At 44.9% G+C, this 23,128-nt stretch overlaps 2 protein-coding genes across 3 annotated transcripts in view; one reads left to right on the top strand and one right to left on the bottom strand.

Annotated features, from left to right (window-relative positions):
• Positions 1-23,128, bottom strand: part of LOC137422850 (uncharacterized) — a 156,600-nt gene that overhangs the window by 22,932 nt on the left and 110,540 nt on the right. Inside the window, exon 5 of the mRNA XM_078775066.1 lies at positions 22,866-22,933. Within this exon, the coding sequence (XP_078631192.1) occupies positions 22,886-22,933 (48 nt within the window). The 3' untranslated portion in view covers positions 22,866-22,885. The remainder of the gene's footprint in view (positions 1-22,865; positions 22,934-23,128) is intronic.
• LOC137422851 (long-chain fatty acid transport protein 4) overlaps positions 1-23,128 on the top strand; it is a 66,656-nt gene that overhangs the window by 42,570 nt on the left and 958 nt on the right. The window contains exons 7-13 of one of the 2 annotated variants that reach the window (XR_010983591.2): positions 10,523-10,632; positions 10,831-11,040; positions 13,128-13,254; positions 20,033-20,170; positions 20,299-20,463; positions 20,639-20,785; positions 21,661-21,892. Coding sequence is in view for 1 of the 2 variants with exons in the window: in XM_068109438.2 (XP_067965539.1) it covers positions 10,523-10,632; positions 10,831-11,040; positions 13,128-13,254; positions 20,033-20,170; positions 20,299-20,463; positions 20,639-20,785; positions 21,661-21,818 (1,055 nt within the window). In the remaining variant the exon portion in view is untranslated. Of the gene's footprint in view, positions 1-10,522; positions 10,633-10,830; positions 11,041-13,127; positions 13,255-20,032; positions 20,171-20,298; positions 20,464-20,638; positions 20,786-21,660; positions 22,366-23,128 lie in introns of those variants that run through there. The other variant, XM_068109438.2, reaches the window with a different exon arrangement.

The following is a 23,128-nucleotide window of genomic DNA, read 5'->3' as shown; positions in this document are numbered from 1 at the left end:
TGACGCTATCTCCGAGGGCCTTTCACTTACTCACCGCAGGCAGGTTGGTGGTCTTTCCGTCTTCTACCGACTCCCCTCCGGCCTTGCTCCCCCAGCTCTCTCTGGGCTCTGTCCCCCAAATATTCCTACAGGTTGCACAAGATCTGCCTGCAACCCTCTTATGGTTAAACTGCCAAAATCAAGACTCTCTGCTCACCTTCACTCCTTCATTCCTCTTTTCTCCCACCTCTGGAACAAACTCCCTCACTCTCTTCAATCCCACTCCTCCCTCCAGGTCTTTAAAACACCTGTTCATCCCCATGTCTTATCTTCCCCAATCCAAAACCTTGATCTTTTCTACCCCCACTAATTTCACCCCAAATCCACTTTTTTGAGGTGACTTTTGACTTCTTTCCTGGAAGTCCTTGGTTTCCTTGCGTTTTATACCTATCCTGCCTCCCCCCAGGCCCTCTCCCTCCCACACATCTCCCGATGTCCCTGCTCTCAAATGTTGTGTTTGTGTGCTTCCTCCCCTTCTCTCCCCATCTTGTCGACCGCTCCCCTTTTTATATACTTTGTTTGCTTGTTTGTTTGATAAATGTTAGCTCTTTCACGAGCCTAGACTCTGTATGCAAAAAAAATAATTACTAGAACTGCCACTTTAAAATTGCTGGCAGTGATGACCGGTTTACTCGCACCCACTTTTGATGCAACCCCACTGTTGATACAACCCCACTTTTGATACAACCCCACTTGTGATACAACCCCACTTTCATTGGACATGCTTTGACACAACCCCCTTGGATACAACCCCGACACACACACACACACACACACACACACACACACACACACACACACACACACACACACACACACACACACACACACACACACACGCCCCCTACCCCCTCCCACACACACACCCACACCCCTCCCCCCACACGCACACCCCTCCAAACACACACACACACACATCCCTCCCCCCCCCCCACACACGTTTGTTTGATAAATGTGTAGCTCTTCACGAGCCTAGGACTCTGTATGCAAAAAAAATAATTCACTAGAACTGCCACTTTAGAAATTGCTGGCAGTGATGACCGTTTACTCGCACCCACTTTTGATGCAACCCCACTGTTGATACAACCCCACTTTTGATACACACACACACATGTGATACAACCCCACTTTCATTGGACATGCTTTGACACAACCCCCTTGGATACAACCCCGACACACACACACACACACACACACACACACACACACACACACACACACACACATCCCCCCTACCCCCTCCCACACACACACCCACACCCATCCCCCCACACGCACACCCCTCCACACACACACACACACACACACCAACCCCCCCCCTCCACATACACAAACACACCCCACCCCCAACACACACACACACACACACACACACACGCACATCCACACCCACACACAAACACACATATCCACACACACGCCCACACACAAACACCCCCACACCCCTCCCTCCACACACCCACACATATCCACACAAATTTTGCACACTTGTTACTCTTCATGACTTCGACTAGAGTATGAAGTTTCACGTCGATCAATAAAGCGATTCAAGAGATATCCATAAAATAAAATAAAATTTGTTTCATTAACGATATCTGCCAAACCACGTGACCTATCGCAAATTCTAAAATGACATTTTAGTAGACTGACATGCTGAACAGATCTGTGAAGTTTCTCCTCGATTGGATCAAAAATGAGGGAGGAGCTACGTTTTAAAGGTTCATGCTTTAAACCGTCATAACTCTGAAACCATGTGTCGGATGATGTCGTGCTCGCTGACTTTTTTGTTCGTCATGGGCATGCGATTCTGCTTGCAAAGTTTGGCCTCGATCTGCTCAGCCGTTGCAGAGAAAAAGGGGTTTTTGTGTGTTCACGAAAAACAATATGGCGGCTGAACCACGTGACCTACGACGTCATATTTACCATTAAAATATTCTACAGACCGAGTCCCTCCTATGGTGAAAATTTTATCTCAATCGGCCCTATTATTGCAGAGAAAATGTTTTTTAAAGGAAATTAAAACTTAAAATGGCAATCGCACTCACTGTGAGACGTGGCCTGGCAGGACAAAATGGTGTGTTTCTTCTTCTTTCAACAATAAAGACTTATAGCTTCGCGACCGTACATCTAATCATCTTGAAATTTTGCACACTTGTTACTCTTCATGACTTCTACTACAGTATGAAGTTTCACGTCGATCAATAAAGCGATTCAAGAGATATCCATTAAAAAAGAAAAGTTCGTTTAATTAACGATATCTGCCAAACCACGTGACCTATCGCAAATTCTAAAATGACATTTTAGTAGACTGACATGCTGAACAGATCTGTGAATTTTCTCCTCGATTGGATCAAAAATGAGGGAGCAGCTAGGTTTTAAATGTTCATGCTTAAAAACGTCATAACTCTGAAACCATGTGTCGGATGATGTCGTGCTCGCTGACTTTTTTGTTCGTCATGAGTATGCGATGCCGCTTGCAAAGTTTGGCCTCGATCTGTTCAGCCGTTGCAGAGAAAAAGCGGTTTTCGTGTTTTCACGAAAAACAATATGGCTGCCGAACCACGTGACCTACGACGTCATATTTACCATTAAAATATTCTACAGACCGAGTCCCTCCTATGGTGAAAATTTTATCTCAATCGGCCCTATTATTGCAGAGAAAATGTTTTTTAAAGGAAATTAAAACTTAAAATGGCAATAGCACTCACTGTGAGACGTGGCCTGGCAGGACAAAATGGTGTGTTTCTTCTTCTTTCAACAATAAAGACTTATAGCTTCGCGACCGTACATCCAATCATCTTGAAATTTTGCACACTTGTTACTCTTCATGACTTCTACTACAGTATGAAGTTTCACGTCGATCAATAAAGCGATTCAAGAGATATCCATAAAAAAAAAAAAATCGTTTAATTAACGATATCTGCCAAACCACGTGACCTATCGCAAATTCTAAAATGACATTTTAGTAGACTGACATGCTGAACAGATCTGTGAATTTTCTCCTCGATTGGATCAAAAATGAGGGAGGAGCTAGGTTTTAAAGGTTCATGCTTAAAAACGTCATAACTCTGAAACCATGTGTCGGATGATGTCGTGCTCCTTGACTTTTTTGTTCGTCATGGGTATGCGATTCTGCTTGCAAAGTTTGGCCTCGATCTTTTCAGCCGTTGCAGAGAAAAAGGGATTTTCGTGTTTTCACGAAAAACAAGATGGCGGCCGAACCACGTGACCTGCGACGTCATAATTACCATTAAAATATTCTACAGACCGAGTCCCTCCTATGGTGAAAATTTTATCTCAATCGGCCCTATTATTGCAGAGAAAATGTTTTTTAAAGGAAATTAAAACTGAAAATGGCAATCGCACTGATGTCGGATGATGTCGTGGCCTGGGAGGACAAAATGGTGTGTTTCTTCTTCTTTCAACAATAAAGACTTTAGCTTCGCGACCGTACATCCAATCATCTTGAAATTTTGCACACTTGTTCCACCTGATGAGAGCTACATTGCATTAAAAATTCAAGTCGATCCATGTGGTGGTTCAAGAGTTACAAGCTTTTTAAAATTTAACTTCCATTATTTATTGCGGCCAAACCATGTGACTTATTAAAACGTCTCAAGTAACGATGAAACAACCCCCCATGAGGAACATTTGTGTAAAGTTTCCACTCGATATCTCACAAATTATGGAGGTGATTCCATTTCTAGTTTGAAATTTTAAAACGTCATAACTCTGAAACCACGTGTCGGATGACGTCGTGCTCGCTGACATTTTTGTTCGTCATGGGTATGCGAATATGCATGCCAAGTTTGGGCTCGATCCGTTCAGCCGTGCGGAGAAAAAGGGTTTTTTGTGTTTTTTCACGGAAAACAAGATGGCGGCCGAACCATGTGACGTATGACTTCGAAAATTTTTGCATTCTGAGTTTTTTTTAACTAAGCATCTGGGGAAAAAATCCCATTTTCGGGGGAGAAAATTTTTTGTTTGACGAATTCTTACCTCTTAACGTTAGCATTTTTAATATACTCGATACACATGTCTTTTGTTCCCATTGAAGAGTTCTTTAGAATGAGCCATTCCTCAAATTTTTCCATTGAGCCGTTGCGGAGATACAGAGGGGAAAAGTTGAATTTGTTTTACAAGATGGCGCCCACACCACGTGACCTATGACGTTATAATTAGCATGAACAAATTCGAGGAGCCGAGAGGATCATTTGATGAAAATTTCCTGTCAATCCGACCAGCGGTTGCTGAGAACATTAATTATGAAGTTTTCGGAGGTGCAAAATAGGGCGGAAGAATAATAATAATAAGAAAAACTCTAGCAGTAATAATTAATAGGTTACTCTCCATTTATGGAGAGTAAACCTAATAATAATATGGACCAAATGGTCACGTGCTTTGTCCAAATTCCTTGTATTTCCTTACTCAACCGCATTTCCATCAAGTTCATGGAAATAAGAATTGAAAGTAATAGTAGCGACATTTGAGAAGGTTGTTGTGCTTTTGTCTCTGAGCAGTAGATTAAAAGAATGACCGCAACCTTCACCAAAATCCATTAACGGGCCGATTGGGAAACACACATTTAAGGCAATGTGAAAAGCTGAATAGCAATTGGGAAACGCACATTTAATGCGCTATTAAAAGATTAAATTGACGCCTCTCATCCATGACAGCCTCCACCATTGGTTATATCATAACGAGCTGATTTCTCACACAGTCAGATTGTTCAACCCCAATGTAAGGCCGTTCAAAAATTACGTTACGCTATTTTTATTCAACATTGATTAGATTTTTTGGGCCCCCATCGTGACCAACACTCGACCCAACCAAAGCCGATGAAAATCTGACTCAACAAACCCGGGCAGTGTATAATCAGCAGAGGCCTACAGGCCTGATTTATTGGGCCCACCAGAAAACCAATATGGCGGCCATATTATTTTGTCTGGGTGCCATGGTGGCTGGAGTCGAGCGACAAATGTGTGTGGGGTCCAGCAGCTGTCCGACCAACGGGGGCACATTTCAAAAATTGACCCCCAACAAGAACCACAACAACCATGCACAGTTCTTGACCTGCAACACGTCACAGGTAAAAGGCTCTATGTGGCCTGTAGGTGACAACATTGAGTGCTTTCTGTTTCACTTGCTGATAATATATTCTTCCTCATTGACAATCCCCAATTGGTCTGAGAAGAATTCTGTCACCAGTGCCCCCTTTGAACCCGGCCGCAATGTAAGCATTTGAAGGTGATGACGGGCACTTATTCTTACTAGACGTATTTTGGTATGCCGAATCCGAATCTAGTGTGTCTCAGACTCAATTTTGAGTGTTTAACCCTTTAATGGCCGACTCAAAATAAGTTTTTTTTCAGCACATTCACTTGTTTCATGTACTGGAGTTTTGTCTACCACAAAATATTGTTTAGTCATGAAAATTCGATATTCTGCACAGTATATCGGCCATAAGTATGTGGTAACATGTCTATGAGGAGCTAAAACATAAAGCGCGTTTACAGATTGGTTGTCTTGCAACACGATTGTTAAATCGGCAGAATTTCAGCACAACTTTTTATTCTATTTTTATTTATTTTTTTGGTATTCAGAATCGAGCCTCGTGTAAGAGCTAACACATTGAACATGAAAACGTGCGCGGACACATAAAAACAATCAATGAAGGGAGCGGGATACAAGAGGGGGAGAGAGGGAAGCACACAAGCACAACACCAGTAGAGAACAGGAACGCCGGTAGATCTGTGGAAGGGGGAGGCCTGGGGGAGGAGGGAGGGGAACACGGTATAAAGCAAATGAACATTTCTAGAAATTTCACTACTAGGAATTTCAGGAAAGAAGTTGGAGATTGAAAGAGGTGGATTTGGGGAGTTTTAACAGGGGTAGAAAAGATCAAGGTTTTGGATGGGGAAAGATAGGAGATGGTGGTGAACAGCTTTTTGAAAGACTTGGAGGGAGGAGAGTGATTGAAGAGAGTGAGGGAGTTTGTTTCCAGAGGCGGGAGAAAAAAGGAATGAAAGAGTGAAGGTGAGCAGAGAGTCTTTACTTTGGCAGTTTCACCAGAAGAGGGTTTCCGGCAGATCTTTTTCGTCCTGTAGGAATATTTGGGGGACAGAGCAGGGGGAGCTAGGCCGGAGAGGAGTCGGTAGAAGACAGACCACCAACCTGCCTGCGGTGAGAGAGAAAGTCCCTCAGAATCAGCTTCATCCTGGGATATTCCAATAATTCTGAATGCTTTGGTTTCTACAGCTATTAAGCCGAGCTAGGTGTGAGGCAGGAGCACCGGCCCAGAGGGGGGAACAGTATTCCATTGAGCTGCGGATGAAAGCTTTGTATGTGGTTAGAAGCTCAGAAGTGTCCAGAAAGGACTTTGCACGATGGAGGATGCCCAGTCGGCGACTGGCTTTGGAGGCCAGCTTGGAAATGTGGTTTTCCCAGGAAAGATCATGGCAGATAGTGAGACCCAAAAGCTTGAGTGACAGAACTTCTTGGAGAGGATTGTTCAGAAAGAACATGGGAGTTCAGAAAGAAGTCCAGACGGTCTTTTCAGAGAGACATAATGAGAGTGTGAGATTTGTCAGGATTGATTCGACATATTCCATTTGTTTGACCTGTTTGTGATTTTGTCCAGGTCTGCAGAGAGTGAGGAGGCTGCAGACTGCCGATCTGAGGGATGAGGAATGGAGCAGCAGAGAGTGGAGTCATCAGCAAAGAGATAGAGAGGATTTTCACATCTATTAGATATCTGAGAATGAGGAACTATTTCATGTTTTGTGAATTTGTTTGCCTTTGAGCCAGTCAAAAGTGTGTATGATGTTTGAAGACTCCAGCTTGCTACAGAGTATCATGAAAATTTTATCTGGGGTCCCAAAACACCCCACTCGCTCAGATTCATTATTAACATGTTGCATTGACAGTAGATGGCCAACCCCTGCTCTGCAGGGAAAAATGGCCTCTAAAGGTGCTTCTTCTTGTTCTTTGTATTGACAGTAGTTGAGGTACTTTATCCCAGGCTGATTGAGCTCAAATGGCCGGTCTCTGATTTATAGGAACTTACTTATCCCTCGTCTTGGAGGAAACTTTCACGGAGTTCTGGGGCAGCATATGCAAGAGTCCTGATTTGTGTGAGTTGTGGGTAGAATGTGAAATTCTGGGTGTGAATCTTGCTCGAGCGAGTTACAGCTGGTGAAGGATACGCTCGTGATACGATGGTCCACAAACTCTCACTTCAGGCTCTATGCAAGTTGCTCCTTCCACGACTCTACGATTATTTGGATTGTTTTGATCTTGATCTGAGAGCAGAGCTCAGTTCAGTCATGCCATACCTAGAACGAGAGTGTATTGCTGGATAGGTAGAAAAGCTGTCAAGCAAAGAATTTAACCAACACATGAAATTTTTCAGTGACAGGATAAAACATGAAGATCAGGACAATTTTGGAGGCAATATATGCAAATGGTGAGCACATCATCTTCCTGCTTTTAACTCGAGCATAGGGTGATGGAATTTGGGACCTGCATCTATATGTGTTCGGGTGTACGCTACCATACGTCTTCTGATATGAACATGTCAATTATGCAAGGTGGGGTGCAGTTTACCTGGCCGAGTTGAATAGGGTATGTACAGACGTTCTTCTGGAGTTCAAGAGAGGCAACTTTGTTGTCAAGGAGTCTGGTCGTCGCTTCAATCAGGTAGACCCAGACCATGTCACTGATTGGCTTAATGCAACAGGAAGGAGCAGCTGGGGGTAGTTAGCAACACCAGAATTGAATCGGCTTTGAGCAGATGGACCCTATCGTATAATTTACGGACAATAATGGCCTCTCAGACCAAGGCGATGCTGGTGGTGAGCGACGAAGAGGATGACAACTCATTCAATGAGCGTACCATAGGAAGGATGGGCAAAGATACTGCAGGTAAAGACGAGTTGATAAAGGTATTGCAGCAGCACAATGTGTTCGCCAGAGAAGCTGCCACGTCCACACTGGAAAATGTTGTCAACAAGGATCTGCCTACCTCTGACATTCAAGAATCATTGGTTGGTGCTCGTCAGTTGGGCCAAATTAAGCTCGAAAGCTTTGTGGAAAAACGTCTATGTAAAGCATGTGAGGATGAAGAGCATGTACACTTCAAATCACCCATACAGAAGAATAGGGCTCCAACATTTACCTCTTTGTATATTGTACTAGACTAATCAAACGGCAAGCAGAACTCTGTTTCAAGTGGACAGAAAGATTAATAACTCCTTATGGAGCAGGGCGCACAGTTCACCTCAACAAAACCTTACAGCATGAGTTGATGCCAGTTCCACGCTGTCGCGAGCAAAAACCAATGTAAGCCGACACACTGCCAACAGGTTATTACGAGCCAAGGTGCCAACCACTGATGTCACTACCCCGACAACTGTGGCTTTTTCCTTTATGGGGCGTGACGGTGTGTCTCAATTCTTGGTCACAGCAAGTCGACCGCTTGGCCGGTTCAAGGAACACCATGGCCTGTTGGACTGTGCAGGCAAAGGTGAAATTAACGATGACGTCGTCAAATCAAAGGTCGTCATCTGTAAAGTTTATGGAGTACAAGATGTAGACGGTTGCGACGAGGCACGAGCCAAGTTATTCTGCATGGGGCGCTTTCGAGAAACTCTACCTCCAACATCTGATGCAGCACGATTCCACATGATGCATGCGCACTACCAAGCAAGTAGCTGGAACCAATCCCACTGTGTTCATCCATGTTTCCAGTGTGTTGCATCCATGAGCTGGACCCACAAAGATGAGAAGCTGGTGCCATGTTTACTCTTCCTCCCTCCGATTCCTAAAGCATGTTTGGAGATCATTTTGTGGGGGTGCACCAATGGCTGCCTCAGTATGTGTTGCAGCGACAGATGACTGAGACCACCATGTACCAAAGGTTGCACACGTCAGTAAAAACCACGTATATCAACATTTTGGTGTGTGTGTGTGTGTGTGTGTGTGTGTGTGTGTGTGTGTGTGTGTGTGTGTGTGTGTGTGTGTGTGTGTGTGTGTGTGTGTGTGTGTGTGTGTGTGTGTGTGTGTGTGTGTGACCCACTCTCCCTCGTGTATGTGACCCACTCTCCCCCGAGTGTATGTGACCCACTCTCCCCCATGTGCGTGATGTGGGAGGGAGAGGATTTTTTTTGTATACTGAATCGAGGCTCGTGAAAGAGCTAACATTTATTTCACAAACAAATCAACCAGACAAACAATATATATAACAAGATGGAGCGGAAGACAAGATGGGGAGAGAAGGGGAAGCACACAAACATAACATTTGAGGGCAGGGAGATGTGTGGGAGGGAGAGCGCTTGGGGGGAGGAGGCGTGGGAAGGGGGGGGATGGGAGAAGTATAAAACACAAGGACACCAAGGACTTCCCGGACAGAAGTTGGTATTTCAAAAAAGTGGAAATAATTTGAAATAAATTTGAGCTCTTGAAGTCACATTTTACATGAGATGTAATAACACATTTCAAACTGTATTTCCCATGTGCATGCACATGCATTCACATGTTATCAGAAGTAAATACATTGTGTGGATTACATCATTTGTGGATCTGATAAATTGCCAGTAACCATTTTGTGAAACTGAATGTGCAGCATCAAACTGAATATGACGAAATGTCACACACGTCCATGTCCGTGGGATTCCCACAGGTGACCCCACTAGTGACAGAATATTTCACGAAAACGAAATAGAAAATGGCCGTTATTTTGAGTCGTCCATTAAAGGGTTAACATCTCAGAATCGATTGTGGCAAACACTTTAATCAGACTCGGCATACCCTAACATACTAAGCGAGCCTGAATGCCAGTCATTGGCATGAAATGCTCCCAACTACCCTTTTCAAACCGTTTTTCTTCAAACTTTGTCCAAGACTATAATGCTCGCACAAGGGATCGCCATGTTGCTGCCCCCTGCTTGTCCCTCGAATGTTGTTGCCCTCGACTTGTTTTTATTTATACTGCATATCTATATTTTTGTGATTGACAAAGGAATCTCGGCGGATGCATTTGACAGTGCACAGTTGTCCGTGGCCGTCTAACACATGCATGTGCAAGTTTGCTCTTTCTCAACGTCTTCTTTCTTCCCCAACCAACCCTAGTCTCATTAACTTTTCTTTATCCCTTTCCTTTCCTTTCCTGCCTCCTTTTGCCCACATTCCCCTTCCTTGTATGAATTTATTTTCAATTAACCTCTCCACTCCCTCCTTTGCAAATATATCGCACACGTGGCTACTTCCTATGATGAGGCTGTCACAACTCGCGGAGTGTTAAATTAAAGATTATACGGGAAGTGTATAAATGTTTTATGGCATCTCGTTAACCAGAAAAGCTTTATTTTGGTAGGTAGCGCAGCCACAGCAGTTTGTGCATCTTGTTGTAATGTACCTGTAACATTACCAGAGGTGCAGCTTTGGTTAAGAAGTTCATTGGTGATCTTGTTTTTGTGTGCACTAGGGAACATCGTTGGTGTTGGGCAGTGTGTGCTACATGGGCTCACAGCTGTCATACGCACAAAGTTTTCTGCTTCACGCTTTTGGGATGACTGTGTAAAATACAACTGTACGGTGAGATGAGATGCAATTGCTAACTAATTGTCAAGTTTTTGTCTGTATGTAAAATTTCTACTTTCGCCATCATTGAGGGCATAAACATCATTTTGGAGAATTGAAAACTAATGGTGGTGCTTTTTTCTTCTTCTTCTTCTTCTTCTTCTTCTTCTTCTTCTCTGCTTCCTCTTCTTCTTCTTCTTCTTCCTGCCCAAGGTGGTGCAGTACATTGGAGAGACCTGCCGCTACCTGATTGCGCAGCCGCAACGTACGACCGACACCCAGAGCAAAGTACGCGTGGCGTTGGGAAACGGCTTGCGGCCCCCTGTCTGGGCCGAGTTTGTGCGTCGCTTTGCCGTGCCGCAGATCGCCGAGTTCTACGGAGCTACCGAGTGCAATTGCAGCCTTGGAAACTTTGACAGCACGGTGAGCGAGTGTCCGTGTTACGGTGCAAAGATTCAACACGTACCGGATGAGACCTCTAATGAGACGGGCAAAACTCAGACAGCCATGCTGCTGTTGGCAAGAGATTTATAGAAACACACCTCTGTTCCCTGTTTTGTGTCGCCTGGTGATGTGCAATTACAGGTGTGTGGGGGGAGAAGGGGTTGAGGAAGCGGAGCGTATGCCCATCAACTCTGTGGGTTGTGATGTTTATTTGGTTCTTCCAACAAGTTTTGTTTAAGCCAGATCTTTGTCATGTTTGTGTATCAGTAATGTTGGACCACCTTTAGAGACCATTTCCCCGCAGAGCAGGGGTTGGCCAACCTTGCTTGCTAATGGAGCCACAGTGTAATGCGTAGGTAAAGGCTTTTATTATGTTTTGGTTTTGAGACTGGTGGGTCCATCAATAAATATCAGCAGTAGTGATAGACTTGTGATGTCATTTATAACTTGGTGAAGACCATTATACTTATGAAAAGTCAAATACAATACCTGCTCCCAAACTATGTGCAGACTTCGTCATATGTGTGTTCCTTTTCAAACAGAATCGCAATCAAAAAGCACCATGTTCTCCCATCATGCTTCCTGATTTGTGGGTTTTTTAAGCGACCATCAATTTATTGCATATGCAAAAATGGCGGAATTCATCATGCCACTGCCACTTAACGTATTCCATACCTTCCGCTTCCCTCCACTTAATTTTATTCCCCCCAAGCCTGCTCCCACACACTCCCTACCCTTCTCTTTCCCTCTTATCCCCCTCTCTTGCCTTGTTTTTTAATTTATCTGCTCCTCACTTTCTCTTACATGTATCTAATAAATGGATGGTCCCCAATGTCAACGGCAATGAAATGGAAAGATATTTCTGTATAACCCCAATCGGGTGAGCATGATGAATACTCGTCTTTCATCTCTGTAATTGATTTTGGGACAGAAAATACACCCATCCCTCGATTTATGAAATACGAGAAGAGCTACCTGTCACTTTGCGGATGAACCAATTAGTCGTCACGTCCCTTGTTGCTAGAAAGGGGAGTGGGAGTGGGAGATATACTGCATATACATCTTTGGGGGAATGGGGGTACTTTGACAGGCCCCTCCATTTTGGGGTTGGGGGGAGAAGGGAAGGAGGACAAATTTTACCTGTGCAGATAGTGCTTTAACCTCAGCGTTGCCCAGGTAAAAAAGGAAATTGTAATACCCTCTGCCACCACCACCAGGTGGAGCTACACTGTACGCATTGTCATGGAGAATTTACACCCCCATCCCACGGTCCCACACACCTCTGCTGTGACACACCACTTCCTTCACACACCACTTCCTTCACACACCACTTCCTTCACACACCACTTCCTTCACACACCACTTCCTTCACACCACTTCCTTCACACCACTTCCTTCACACCACTTCCTTCACACCACTTCCTTCACACCACTTCCTTCACACACCACTTCCTTCACACACCACTTCCTTCACACACCACTTCCTTCACACACCACTTCCTTCACACACCACTTCCTTCACACACCACTTCCATTCCTCATTCCTTCACACACCACTCAACACACACCTTAGCCGATCTGCAGAGGTGGCGATTTCCTTTTTTTTTTTTAATTCACACGCTTTTTTTAGCACCACTGTCCTTAGATGCCATGGTAAATCATTGTACTCATAAATAAAAAGCAAAAAAACTCATGAAGTCAAAGACTGAACTATGCACAATCTAATCAGGAAGATGATCGGTAACGTCTGACAGTCTGACACTGATCTGGTAGTCTGACACATCCCTCAGCACCCTCTATTGGTATACTCACAAACTACAGGACTGCGTCCACAAACTTTATATTTTTCTCCCTTTTTTATTTTGTCCACTAAATTGAGGTTATATTTTTCTCCCTTTTTTATTTTGTCCACTAAATTGAGGTTTTATTTTTGTCCCTTTTTTATTTTTGTCCACTAAATTGAGGTTTTATTTTTGTCCCTTTTTATTTTTGTCCACTAAATTGAGGTCCGTTAAATGGAGATTTTACTGTTAGCATCACGGTGCTTGTTTGTGCATCCCTACCAGTTTGGTTCATGTGGCTTTAACAGCCGTATCCTACCTGGCATGTATCCCATCCATCTACTTCGTGTGGATGAGACCACGATGGAGCTTTTGCGTGGACCTGATGGACTTTGCATCGCTTGCCAACCGGGTACATTAAGCATTCCACAGCGCACCACATATCCTTGTAACATCCTGGATACAACGCAACTACGGGACGGCCTCGTCCACGGATTTTGAAAGGGAAATGTGACATATATGTATTCCCCCCATTACTCTTGGCAAAGGCGAGGATCCATTTGTTTGTCTTTGTCTGCACAGAAGCTAAGTGTGTATTAATTACATTAAACCCTTTACAACCCGATGACCACAAAGACCCGAAGGCCTTTGACTCTTTGATAAGACTCTTTGAGACCCCTAACACCCTTCTGACCCTTTAACCCTGAGACCAGTTAAGGCCCCCAAGACCCTTTCAATCCTTAAGAACAAGACCCTGAATACCTTTTTGACCCCCCCCCCCCCCCCCCAAGACAATCTAGACCCCTAATAACCTTTAGACCCCGCAAAGACAATATTAGACCCCAACACCCTTTACATCCGTTTAAACCTTTTAAGACCCTTTTAGCCCCCTAAATCCCCATTAGCGCCCTCAGACCCTTTAAACCTCCCAATAATTACAACCCCTTAGTCCCTTTATGACCCCTCGGTACCTTTTCAGAACTTTTCAGGCCTTTTCTGACCTTTTCAGACAGTTTGACCTTTACACATTTACAATGACACCATTTAGACCTTTCATTTGTAAGAAACGACCTTTCATTTTGTAAATCTTTCCATTTATTTGCCACACAAAACAAGTCCTGGCGAGGGTCTACAATCTCTGATTGCCCTTTCTTTTTTTTTCTTTCTTTTTTTTTTCTTTTTTTTTTGTATACTGAATCGAGGCTTTTGAAAGAGCTAACATTTACTTCACAAACAAATCAACCAGACAAACAAAATATATAAAAAGGGAGCAGAAGACAAGATGGGGAGAGAAGGGGAAGCACACAAACAACATTTGAGAGCAGGGAGACGTGTGGGGGGGAGAGGAGGTGTGGGAAGTGGGGGGGGGGGGGGGGAGGGGAGAAGTATAAAACACAGGGACACCAAGGACTTCCAGGACAGAAGTTGGTATTTCAAAAAAGTGGAATTGGGGTGAAATTAGCGGGGGTAGAAAAGATCAAGGTTTTGGATGGGGGAAGATAAGAGATGGTGGTGAACAGCTGTTTTAAAGACCTGGAGGGTGGAGTGGGATTGAAGAGAGTGAGGGAGTTTGTTCCAGGGGTGGGAGAAAAGAGGAATGAAGGAGTGAAGGTGAGCAGAGAGTCTTGATTTTGGCAGTTTAACCATAAGAGGGTTGCAGGCAGATCTTGTGCAACCTATAGGAATATTTGCGGGACAGATCCCAGAGAGAGCTGGGGGGGGGGCAAGGCCAGAGAGGAGTCGGGAGAAGACGGAAAGACCACCAACCTGCCTACGGTGAGTGAGTGAGAGGCCCTTGGAGTGAGATTCATCGCGGGAGAATCCAATGATTCTGAACGCTTTGGTTTCAACAGCGTGAAGACGAGCTAGGTGTGAGGCAGGAGCACCAGCCCAGAGGGGAGAGCAGTATTCCATTGAGCTGCGGATGAAAGTCTTGTATGTGGTGAGGAGCTCAGGTGTGCCAAGGAAGGACTTTGCACGATGGAGGATGCCCAGTCGGCGACTGGCTTTGGAGGCCAGATTTGAAATGTGGTTTTCCCAGGAAAGATCATGGCAGATAGTGAGACCCAAAAGCTTGAGTGACAGAACTTCTTGGAGAGGATTATTCAGAAAGTGGATGGGAGGGTTGTCCAGTCGGTCTTTTCGGAGAGACATCGTAAGAGTGTGAGATTTGTCAGGATTGAAAGACATGTTCCACTTCTTTGCCCAGTCTGTGATTTTGTCCAGGTCTGCAGAGAGTGAGGAGGCTGCAGACTGCCGATCTGAGGGATGAAGAATGGAGCGACAGAGAGTAGAGTCATCAGCAAAGAGATAGAGAGGATTTTCAAGAGAGTCAGAGAGATCATTGATGAAGACCAGAAAAAGCACAGGGCCCAGAACACTGCCTTGGGGAACTCCAGCCTAAACAGGAAGAGGAGATGAGAGAAACCCATTCAGGGCCACACGTTGACTACGACTAGAGAGGAAGTCCGCCAGCCATGCGTGGAGATTTTCATTGATACCAAAAGAGGAGAGTTTGGTGAGCAGTGCGGGGTGCCAGACTGTATCGAAGGCACATGATATGTCAAGGGAGACAGCTCTAATTTCCTGTTTGGCATTGAGGACCTCCATCCATTGTTGAGAAAGCAGAAGCAGCATGTCGAGAGTAGAGTGACCTGGTCTGAAACCAAATTGATGATCAGAGATCAAGCCATTGGAGAAGAGGAAAGATTTCATATCTGAAGCAATGATGGATTCCATGACTTTGCTGATAATTGGCAGAAGGCTGATTGGTCTGTAGTTGCTGGGATCTGTTTTTGCACCTTTTTTGTGCAAAGCGGTGATGTTGGCAGATTTTCAAGCAGATGGCAGCTGACCTTGAGCAAAATAGAGGGTGAAGAGAACAGAGAGAGGGAGTGAAAGAGCGGAAGAACAGGATATTAGGACCCGTGGGCTGATGCCGTCAGGTCCAGTTGCAGAATCAGAGTCGAGGGTTGACAGAAACTTTTCCACCTTTTCAGGAGGAAAGGACACAGAGTCCAGGAGCAGCTGGGTACGACTGGGTATGGTGGGTACAGAGAGGGATGGGTTTGGGACACAAGATTTAGAGGCAAACACAGAGTTGAGGCATTCAGCTTTTTCACGTGCGGAGTCAGCCATGTGGCCGTTTGAGGTGAGGGAGGGGATGGAGGGGGAACAAACGCCAGAAACAGATTTGACCAGACGCCACCAGGATTTGGAAGAAGGAGACAGATAAGAGAGTTCGGTCCTGAGAACGGAGAGATATTGTTTCCTGGCTCTCCTGAGGGTGGACACACACTTGTTTCGGGCTTTGTGAAAGGAAATGAGATTTCCTTCCATTGGATTTGCTTTCCAGGAGATGAAAGCAAGTTGTTTCTGGGCAATAGCCTCACCACAATATTCCGTGTACCATGGACGGGAGGAAGGGTATGACAACTGAAGACGAGATGGGATAAATCTGTGCATGAAAGAGAGCAATTTACTTTGGAAGAGTTCCCAGGATGAGTTGATGTCAGAGGCGGTAGAGATGGGAGACCAGTCCAGATGATTGATGGCTGCTTGAAGACCGTGCCAGTTGGCCTGAGTGAAATGCCAGACTCGTCGATGCTGAGGAGGCTCTCTGAGAATGGTCAGAGAGATGTCCACTTTAACAAGCACATGATCAGATGAGCCGATTGGAGCAGAAGAAGAGCAGCAGATATTTTCAGGGAAGTTAGTCATAACCAAGTCCAGAAGAGAAAATGCTCCGTTGACTGAGATCCGGGTCGGGAAATTGACAGATTGTGTCAGTCCCAGTGAGTCACAGAAGTCCTTTGCTGAAGAGCCATGGCTGGTGAGGGAGGTACCCACACCCAGCCAACTGGCATGGTGACAATTGAAATCACCACATATGAGGAAGAGAGAGTTGGGATGGGTAGATAGAAGTAGGTCCATATTATCAGACAGCGAGATGTAGATGGAGTCATCACTGTTTGGTGGACGATACAACACACATATGAACAAAAGGTGGGAGCAAAGGGGAAGCCGTAGCCAAAGGTATTCCTGGGGGTGATGTGGAGAGAGGGCAGTGTAGGGCGAGTGAGGAAGAGAGTTTTTTGATAAAGATAGCAACCCCCACCTCCAGGACGAGGCTCAGGTCTATCTTACCGGAGGAGGGATTAACCTGGGAGAGATACCAAGGAATCAGAGACATCATGAAGGAGGAAAGTTTCTGTTAAGCAGATCACGTCTGGTTTGTCAGAAGCAACCTGTATGGAGAGATCAGTCAAGTTTGAGCGAAGGCCCCGGATGTTTGAGGTCCATACTGTTTAAAGAAGAGGAAGGGGGAGCATCGGATACAGAACAGGGGGGGGGGGGGGGGAGCGGTCGGGTAAGATCTGGAAGAGGAGGAAGAGGTAGGGAGAGCTGTTGAAGGTGTGTCAGAGATTTCAGAATAGCTTGGAGAAAGGGAAGAATGGGGTGGACAAAAGGTTTGATGGTGATTGGGTGAGGCGCAGTGAGGTGTTATTTGAGGAAGGGGAAGAGTGAGGCAGAAGGTTGGGGGAGATGAAGGTGGAAGGGGGAAGAAGCGGGGAGGACGCTTTGAGGAGGAGGGGTGAGAGGGGAGGAGCGAGGGAGAGTCTCGGAGGGGAGGGGTGTGGGGGGAGTTTAGGAGGGAAGGGGCAAGGGGGGAGATTTGAAAGGGATGGGTGATGGGGAAGATTTGGCGGGGAGGGGCAAGGGGGAAGATTTGAAAGAGATGGGTGATGGGGATGATTTGGAGGGGAGGGCAAGGGGGTAGATTTCGAAGGGAGGGGTGATGGGGAAGTTTTGGAGGGGAGGGGTGATGGGGAAGTTTTGGAGGGAAGGGGTGATAGGGAAGATTTTGAGGGGAGGGGCAAGGGGGAAGATTTGAAAGGGATGGGTGATGGGGAAGATTTGGACGGGAGGGGCAAGGGGGAATATTTGAAAGAGATGGGTGATGGGGAAGATTTGGAGGGGAGGGGCAAGGGGGTAGATTTGGAGGGGAGGGGTGATGGGGAAGTTTTGAAGGGGAGGGGTGATGGGGAAGTTTTGGAGGGAAGGGGTTATGGGGAAGATTTGGAGGGGATAGGCTATGAGCCAGACCCCCCAAATTGACCGGTTGGTACCATACAGATGGAGTAAGGCTCATTGTGATTTTTAGCAAGATATATGTCCCTAGATATGACAAAAAATTGATCGCGGTGTATAACTCTCGGCCATCTCTGTGTTATCACCCGAAATATTATTATACGCCTGCTTCGCTTCGCCAAAAAATGTGATATTTGCTAAAATTGGAATAAATATGTTTTTAAGGACCACAGAGTGCCGAGATCGAGATCGAGATCGTATTTGTTCGAGAGATCATGATAAACCTAGAGTGTGGAGCAAGTTTGCATGCATTGTGAAATATAATGTAGCTGATGTTACAAACCTACTTTAGGATACTAGCTAATACCAAAAATTACACTGAGATACCAAAAGTAGTAGACGAATAAACCTAAAATGTTCAAAAGCTATGTTTCGTTCCAAAATATCAAAATTAGGGGGTATGGTTGAACATATTTTGAACTTTGCCAAAATATGTGCCCCAAACAACCACCATATTACAAAGTAATGATATATTCCAATGCAGTGGTTCCTTGCGAAGATTTTGAGGGGTCAAATGTTACTCTGGGAGTTTTCATTTTTGAAATATTGACAAAAATGTACAATGTGAATTCTGAACTTGAAGCGATTTCGACCACTTTTTCACTAAATTTAACATATTTTTTGTCATTATATCAATATTTTGATAAATAACCCCCACAAATGTTCCATATTTCTATTACTATATTAGTTGGCATTCAGTATGCAAATTATTGGCACTCTGTGGTCCTTAAAAACATATTTATTCCAATTTTAGCAAATATCACATTTTTTGGCGAAGCGAAGCAGGCGTATAATAATATTTCGGGTGATAACACAGAAATGGCCGAGAGTTATACACTGCTATCACTTTTTTTTCATATCTAGGGACATATATCTTGCTAAAAATCACAATGAGCCTTACTCCATCTGTATGGTACCGACCAACCCCCTTGGCTCATAGCCTATAATAATATTTCGGGTGATAACACAGAGATGGCCGAGAGTTATACACTGCTATCACTTTTTTTTCATATATAGGGACATATATCTTGCTAAAAATCACAATGAGCCTTACTCCATCTGTATGGTACCGACCAACCCCCTTGGCTCATAGCCTAGGAGGGGTGAGATTGGATTTTGAAAAGTGAACAATTGATGGGAAACGAACATTTATTGCAAAATGAGTTTCTTGAGACCTTCGAGTCAAAAATACGTTTGAGGACGCTGAAGGATGGGTGGAGTGCTGGAGAGTTTAGGGAATGTATGAAAGAGGCACTAAGAGATGGAATTTTTTTTGGGAATGAATAGATTTGGTGAGCAAGTCGAAAGCATCCTTTTATAGAAGAAGAAGAAAAAGGTGTTATAGTATATGACAGAATACAGTTCTTCAGGGGACAGGTTAAACATCTTTAACAAAGTGATCACGTGATCACGAACAACGTGGTCAAAGAACGAACGAACAAATAAGAACGAACAAACAGATAAGAACAGAGAAGGAAATATTTTTTTGGTTTTTTTTTTTTGAGTTGAGATTTTAAACAAGGAAGTATGGGGTGAAAAGACAGGGAAAAACAGAGACCGAAAGTAATTGCAGCGCAATCGAAGAACCGCTGAGACAAAAACAAAGCCTCAAGCCAACGTCGGACACGGTAGCCTACTACACTAGGCCTCAGAATACGCGACACAAACTAACCGACGATTCTGTACACAGGTATGAAAAACCAACACCGAGAATCCTATTAAAGACACACCAAAAGGTACACATGCCGAAAGAAAGATACAGTTTCGACAAAAACACAATTGTGAAAAATTACTTAACTTCGAAAGCGTGCGCGCATGGACAGCTTTGAAGAGACGTGACCTCCAATCTTGCGCATGCGCAGTGATTGATTGTTTAATTGTGATCACAGTGATTGTTTAATTAATGTTTCTCTTCAATTGCACAACTCCCGTTTGCTTTTGCATTCGTGTGTGTCCTCATGTTAACACATTCGTGTGTGTCCATGTTAACACATTCGTGTGTGTCCTCATGTTAACACATTTGTGTGTGCGCCATACAGGTGAGCCAGGCCAGCTCGTGGGAAAAGTAGTGCAGGCGGACCCGCTGCAGCGCTTTGATGGCTATGCTGACGACACTGCAAGCAGGAGAAAGCTGGCTTTCAATGTTTTTACCCAGGGAGATTGTGTATACCTCACAGGTACACGGAACGGGGCACTTACCTCGGCATTTAACATGCACCACGCTCCTCCGATCAAGGCTCTTGGCTGCCCTCGCCTTCTTGTTCCGTCTCGTCTCTTATGCATCTATCCCTATTTGCCTGTGCAGGTGACATCCTCGTCATGGACGATCTCGGCTATGTATATTTCCGTGACCGCACGGGTGATACGTTCCGCTGGAAGGGGGAGAATGTGGCCACTGCCGAGGTGGAGAGTTCTATTAGCCGCATCCTTCGTCTCGCCGACGTCGCTGTGTACGGCGTCGCTGTGCCCGGTACGTGCATTCCGTGCTCCATTAGGGTGATTAGTGGTTGATGCGATAGCTCATGGTGGCACAAAGAATCCTATCACTACTTGTTCTATATTTATTATAAAAAGCTCAATAGCCAAAGCCAAAGTAAAAGCAAAAAACTTTAAAAACAATTAACTTTCTGTTTCTACCATCGCAGAAGTTGAAGGGAAGGCAGGGATGATAGCTGTGTCGGACCCTGAGAGGACGTTGGACCTGGACGCATTCTATGCACGGATTCAGCACTCGCTCCCTCCATACGCCAGGCCCGTGTTCTTGCGCCTGCTTGCCAAGATCAGCACCACCAGTAAGCTTGGATCTCGTTGCCAGGGCACCTGGTGCACTAATAATTCTTGAGATGCCCTCGCACCCATATAAATATAGTGGTAAATTACAGCGTTTATTTTTATTTTGAGAACTATGAAGTTTTGAAATGTATTGATCCGGGTTACTTGAGGCTGTCACAACTGTTGGAGTTAAACAACAAAATGCAAAGGAATAGAACATGTAGAGCGCAGTTAATGGGCTTGTGTTTTATGTGATCCTGAAAAGGCGATCGGAAAGCGTGTTTGTCACGTTGCGTGTTTGTCACGTTGCGTGTTTGTCACGTTGCGTGTTTGTCGCGTTGCGTGTTTGTCGCGTTGCGTGTTTGTCGCGTTGCGTGTTTGTCGCGTTGCGTGTTTGTCACGTTGCGTGTTTGTCGCGTTGCGTGTTTGTCGCTGCGCGTGTTTGTCGCGTTGCGTGTTTGTCGCGTTGCGTGTTTGTCGTGTTGCGTGTTTGTCGCGTTGCGTGTTTGTCGCGTTGCGTGTTTGTCGCGTTGCGTGTTTGTCACGTTGCGTGTTTCTCGCTGCGCATGTTTGTCGCGTTGCGTGTTTGTCGCGTTGCGTGTTTGTCGCGTTGCGTGTTTGTCGCATTGCGTGTTTGTCGCGTTGCGTGTTTGTCGCGTTGCGTGTTTGTCGCTGCGCGTGTTTGTCGCTGCGCATGTTTGTCGCTGCGCGAGTGTTCTTAGGGTTAGGGTTAGACGTGTTTGTCACAGTGTGGCCTTTACTTCAAGATGTGCCATCGTAAAACCTTGGCTTGATATCTCCCCTTTGTTGAAGCTACCCTCACACTAATATTTACACAAATCTCCCCATCCATCTTCCTTTCCTGCTCCATCCCCTTTTACAAACACTTTACTAGGCACCTTCAAGATCCAGAAGGTGGAGCTGAAGAAAGAGGGCTACAACCCAAGCCTTGTGCGGGATCCTTTATTTTATCTCGATTCGGCAAAAGGAACTTACTTACCTCTAACAGAAGCCTTGTATGCCGACATCATCTCTGGAAAGATTCGGTTCTAAGTTCCATTACACCGTGATTGGTGGAGCTGACCTGCATCACAACTCGAACCCGCACGTCACTTTAAGAGCTGAAGGTTAATTTTTCTATGAAATGAAGGTTTTCCTTTCAGCTTGAGCAGGCCTGGTGAAGAGTACACAAATTCTGGTTGCCGTAACTCAACCAACTGTACAAAGATGACAGATTCTATTTTTGTGTCAAATTTTGAAAAACGATGAAGAAAATTGCTGTGTGTGTGTGTGTGTGTGTGTGTGTGTGTGTGTGTGTGTGTGTGTGTGTGTGTGCGTGTGTGTGTGTGTGCGTGCGTGCGTGCGCGCGCGCGCGTGCACGCATACACGTGTGTGTCTTTCAGTCGGCCTAAAGTTCAAACATTGCGTCCCGTTCAGATCGGTGATTCAGAAAATGTTGCGTTTCTCGACGCTAATCTTGCCGGTCTCTCAGACTAGTGCAGCATACAAATGCCACCACCCATGCCACGCAAATGTATAAACACTTGTGGTCATTGGTAAGACCCCCTATGATGGTATGAACTTGAACTTCCAAACATCATGTCAACCTTTCTTTCTCTTTTATTCTTTCTCATATTCAACAATGCACTGTCATTTGTGTGGTGTCATCTCCACACTTGTTAGGCCCACCGGATATCCATGCGGGGTCATCTCCACATTAGCTAGGCCCACCAGACATGGCATCCTTGCGGTGTAATCTCCACGTTAGCTAGGCCCACCAGACATGGCATCCATGCGGTGTCATCTCCACGTTAGCTAGGCCCACCGGCCTTTCTGGTATCTTGTGTTACTATTCTGCCTCGCGTGTTTATGTTCAAACCTTGTGGTTGTTTTCTCAAGATCAGGGTACTTTAATTCACTTGACCTGGCTAATACCTTTGATATTAAGCACATGATTATTGACTATGGAAGACGATTAATCACTAATCATGAATAGTCGATGTAGAAGATGCTCCATTGGCAAAGCCTTTTTACAATTTATTTTAATTAAAATAACAAATACTAAAGACAGAGAATGAAGATTTAGATGTTTGTCCTCACCTGGAAATAGCTGTTCACCATCACTCCCCAGCGTGCCACTTGATCCTGTTTCTGTATTTGTGAAGTTCCTGAGCACACAGATATTTCTCCCTTCAACACTCTGCTGATTTTCTTCCCCTTTTTTTTTTAAACAGCTACATAACGATTAACTTACTGGAGGCCTTGGCAAGTTTTGGCATTTACATGAATCATTTATGCTTTTGGTGAAGGTTGGTTTCCTTTGTCTGCTCTTAATGGCTGTAGTATTCAAATCGCACTTCAGG

Source organism: Myxine glutinosa, chromosome 3, assembly GCF_964187855.1.
Source record: "Myxine glutinosa chromosome 3, kmMyxGlut1.1, whole genome shotgun sequence".
Lineage (NCBI taxonomy): Eukaryota > Metazoa > Chordata > Myxini > Myxiniformes > Myxinidae > Myxine > Myxine glutinosa.
This window is presented reverse-complemented; position numbering and strand designations above follow the sequence as displayed.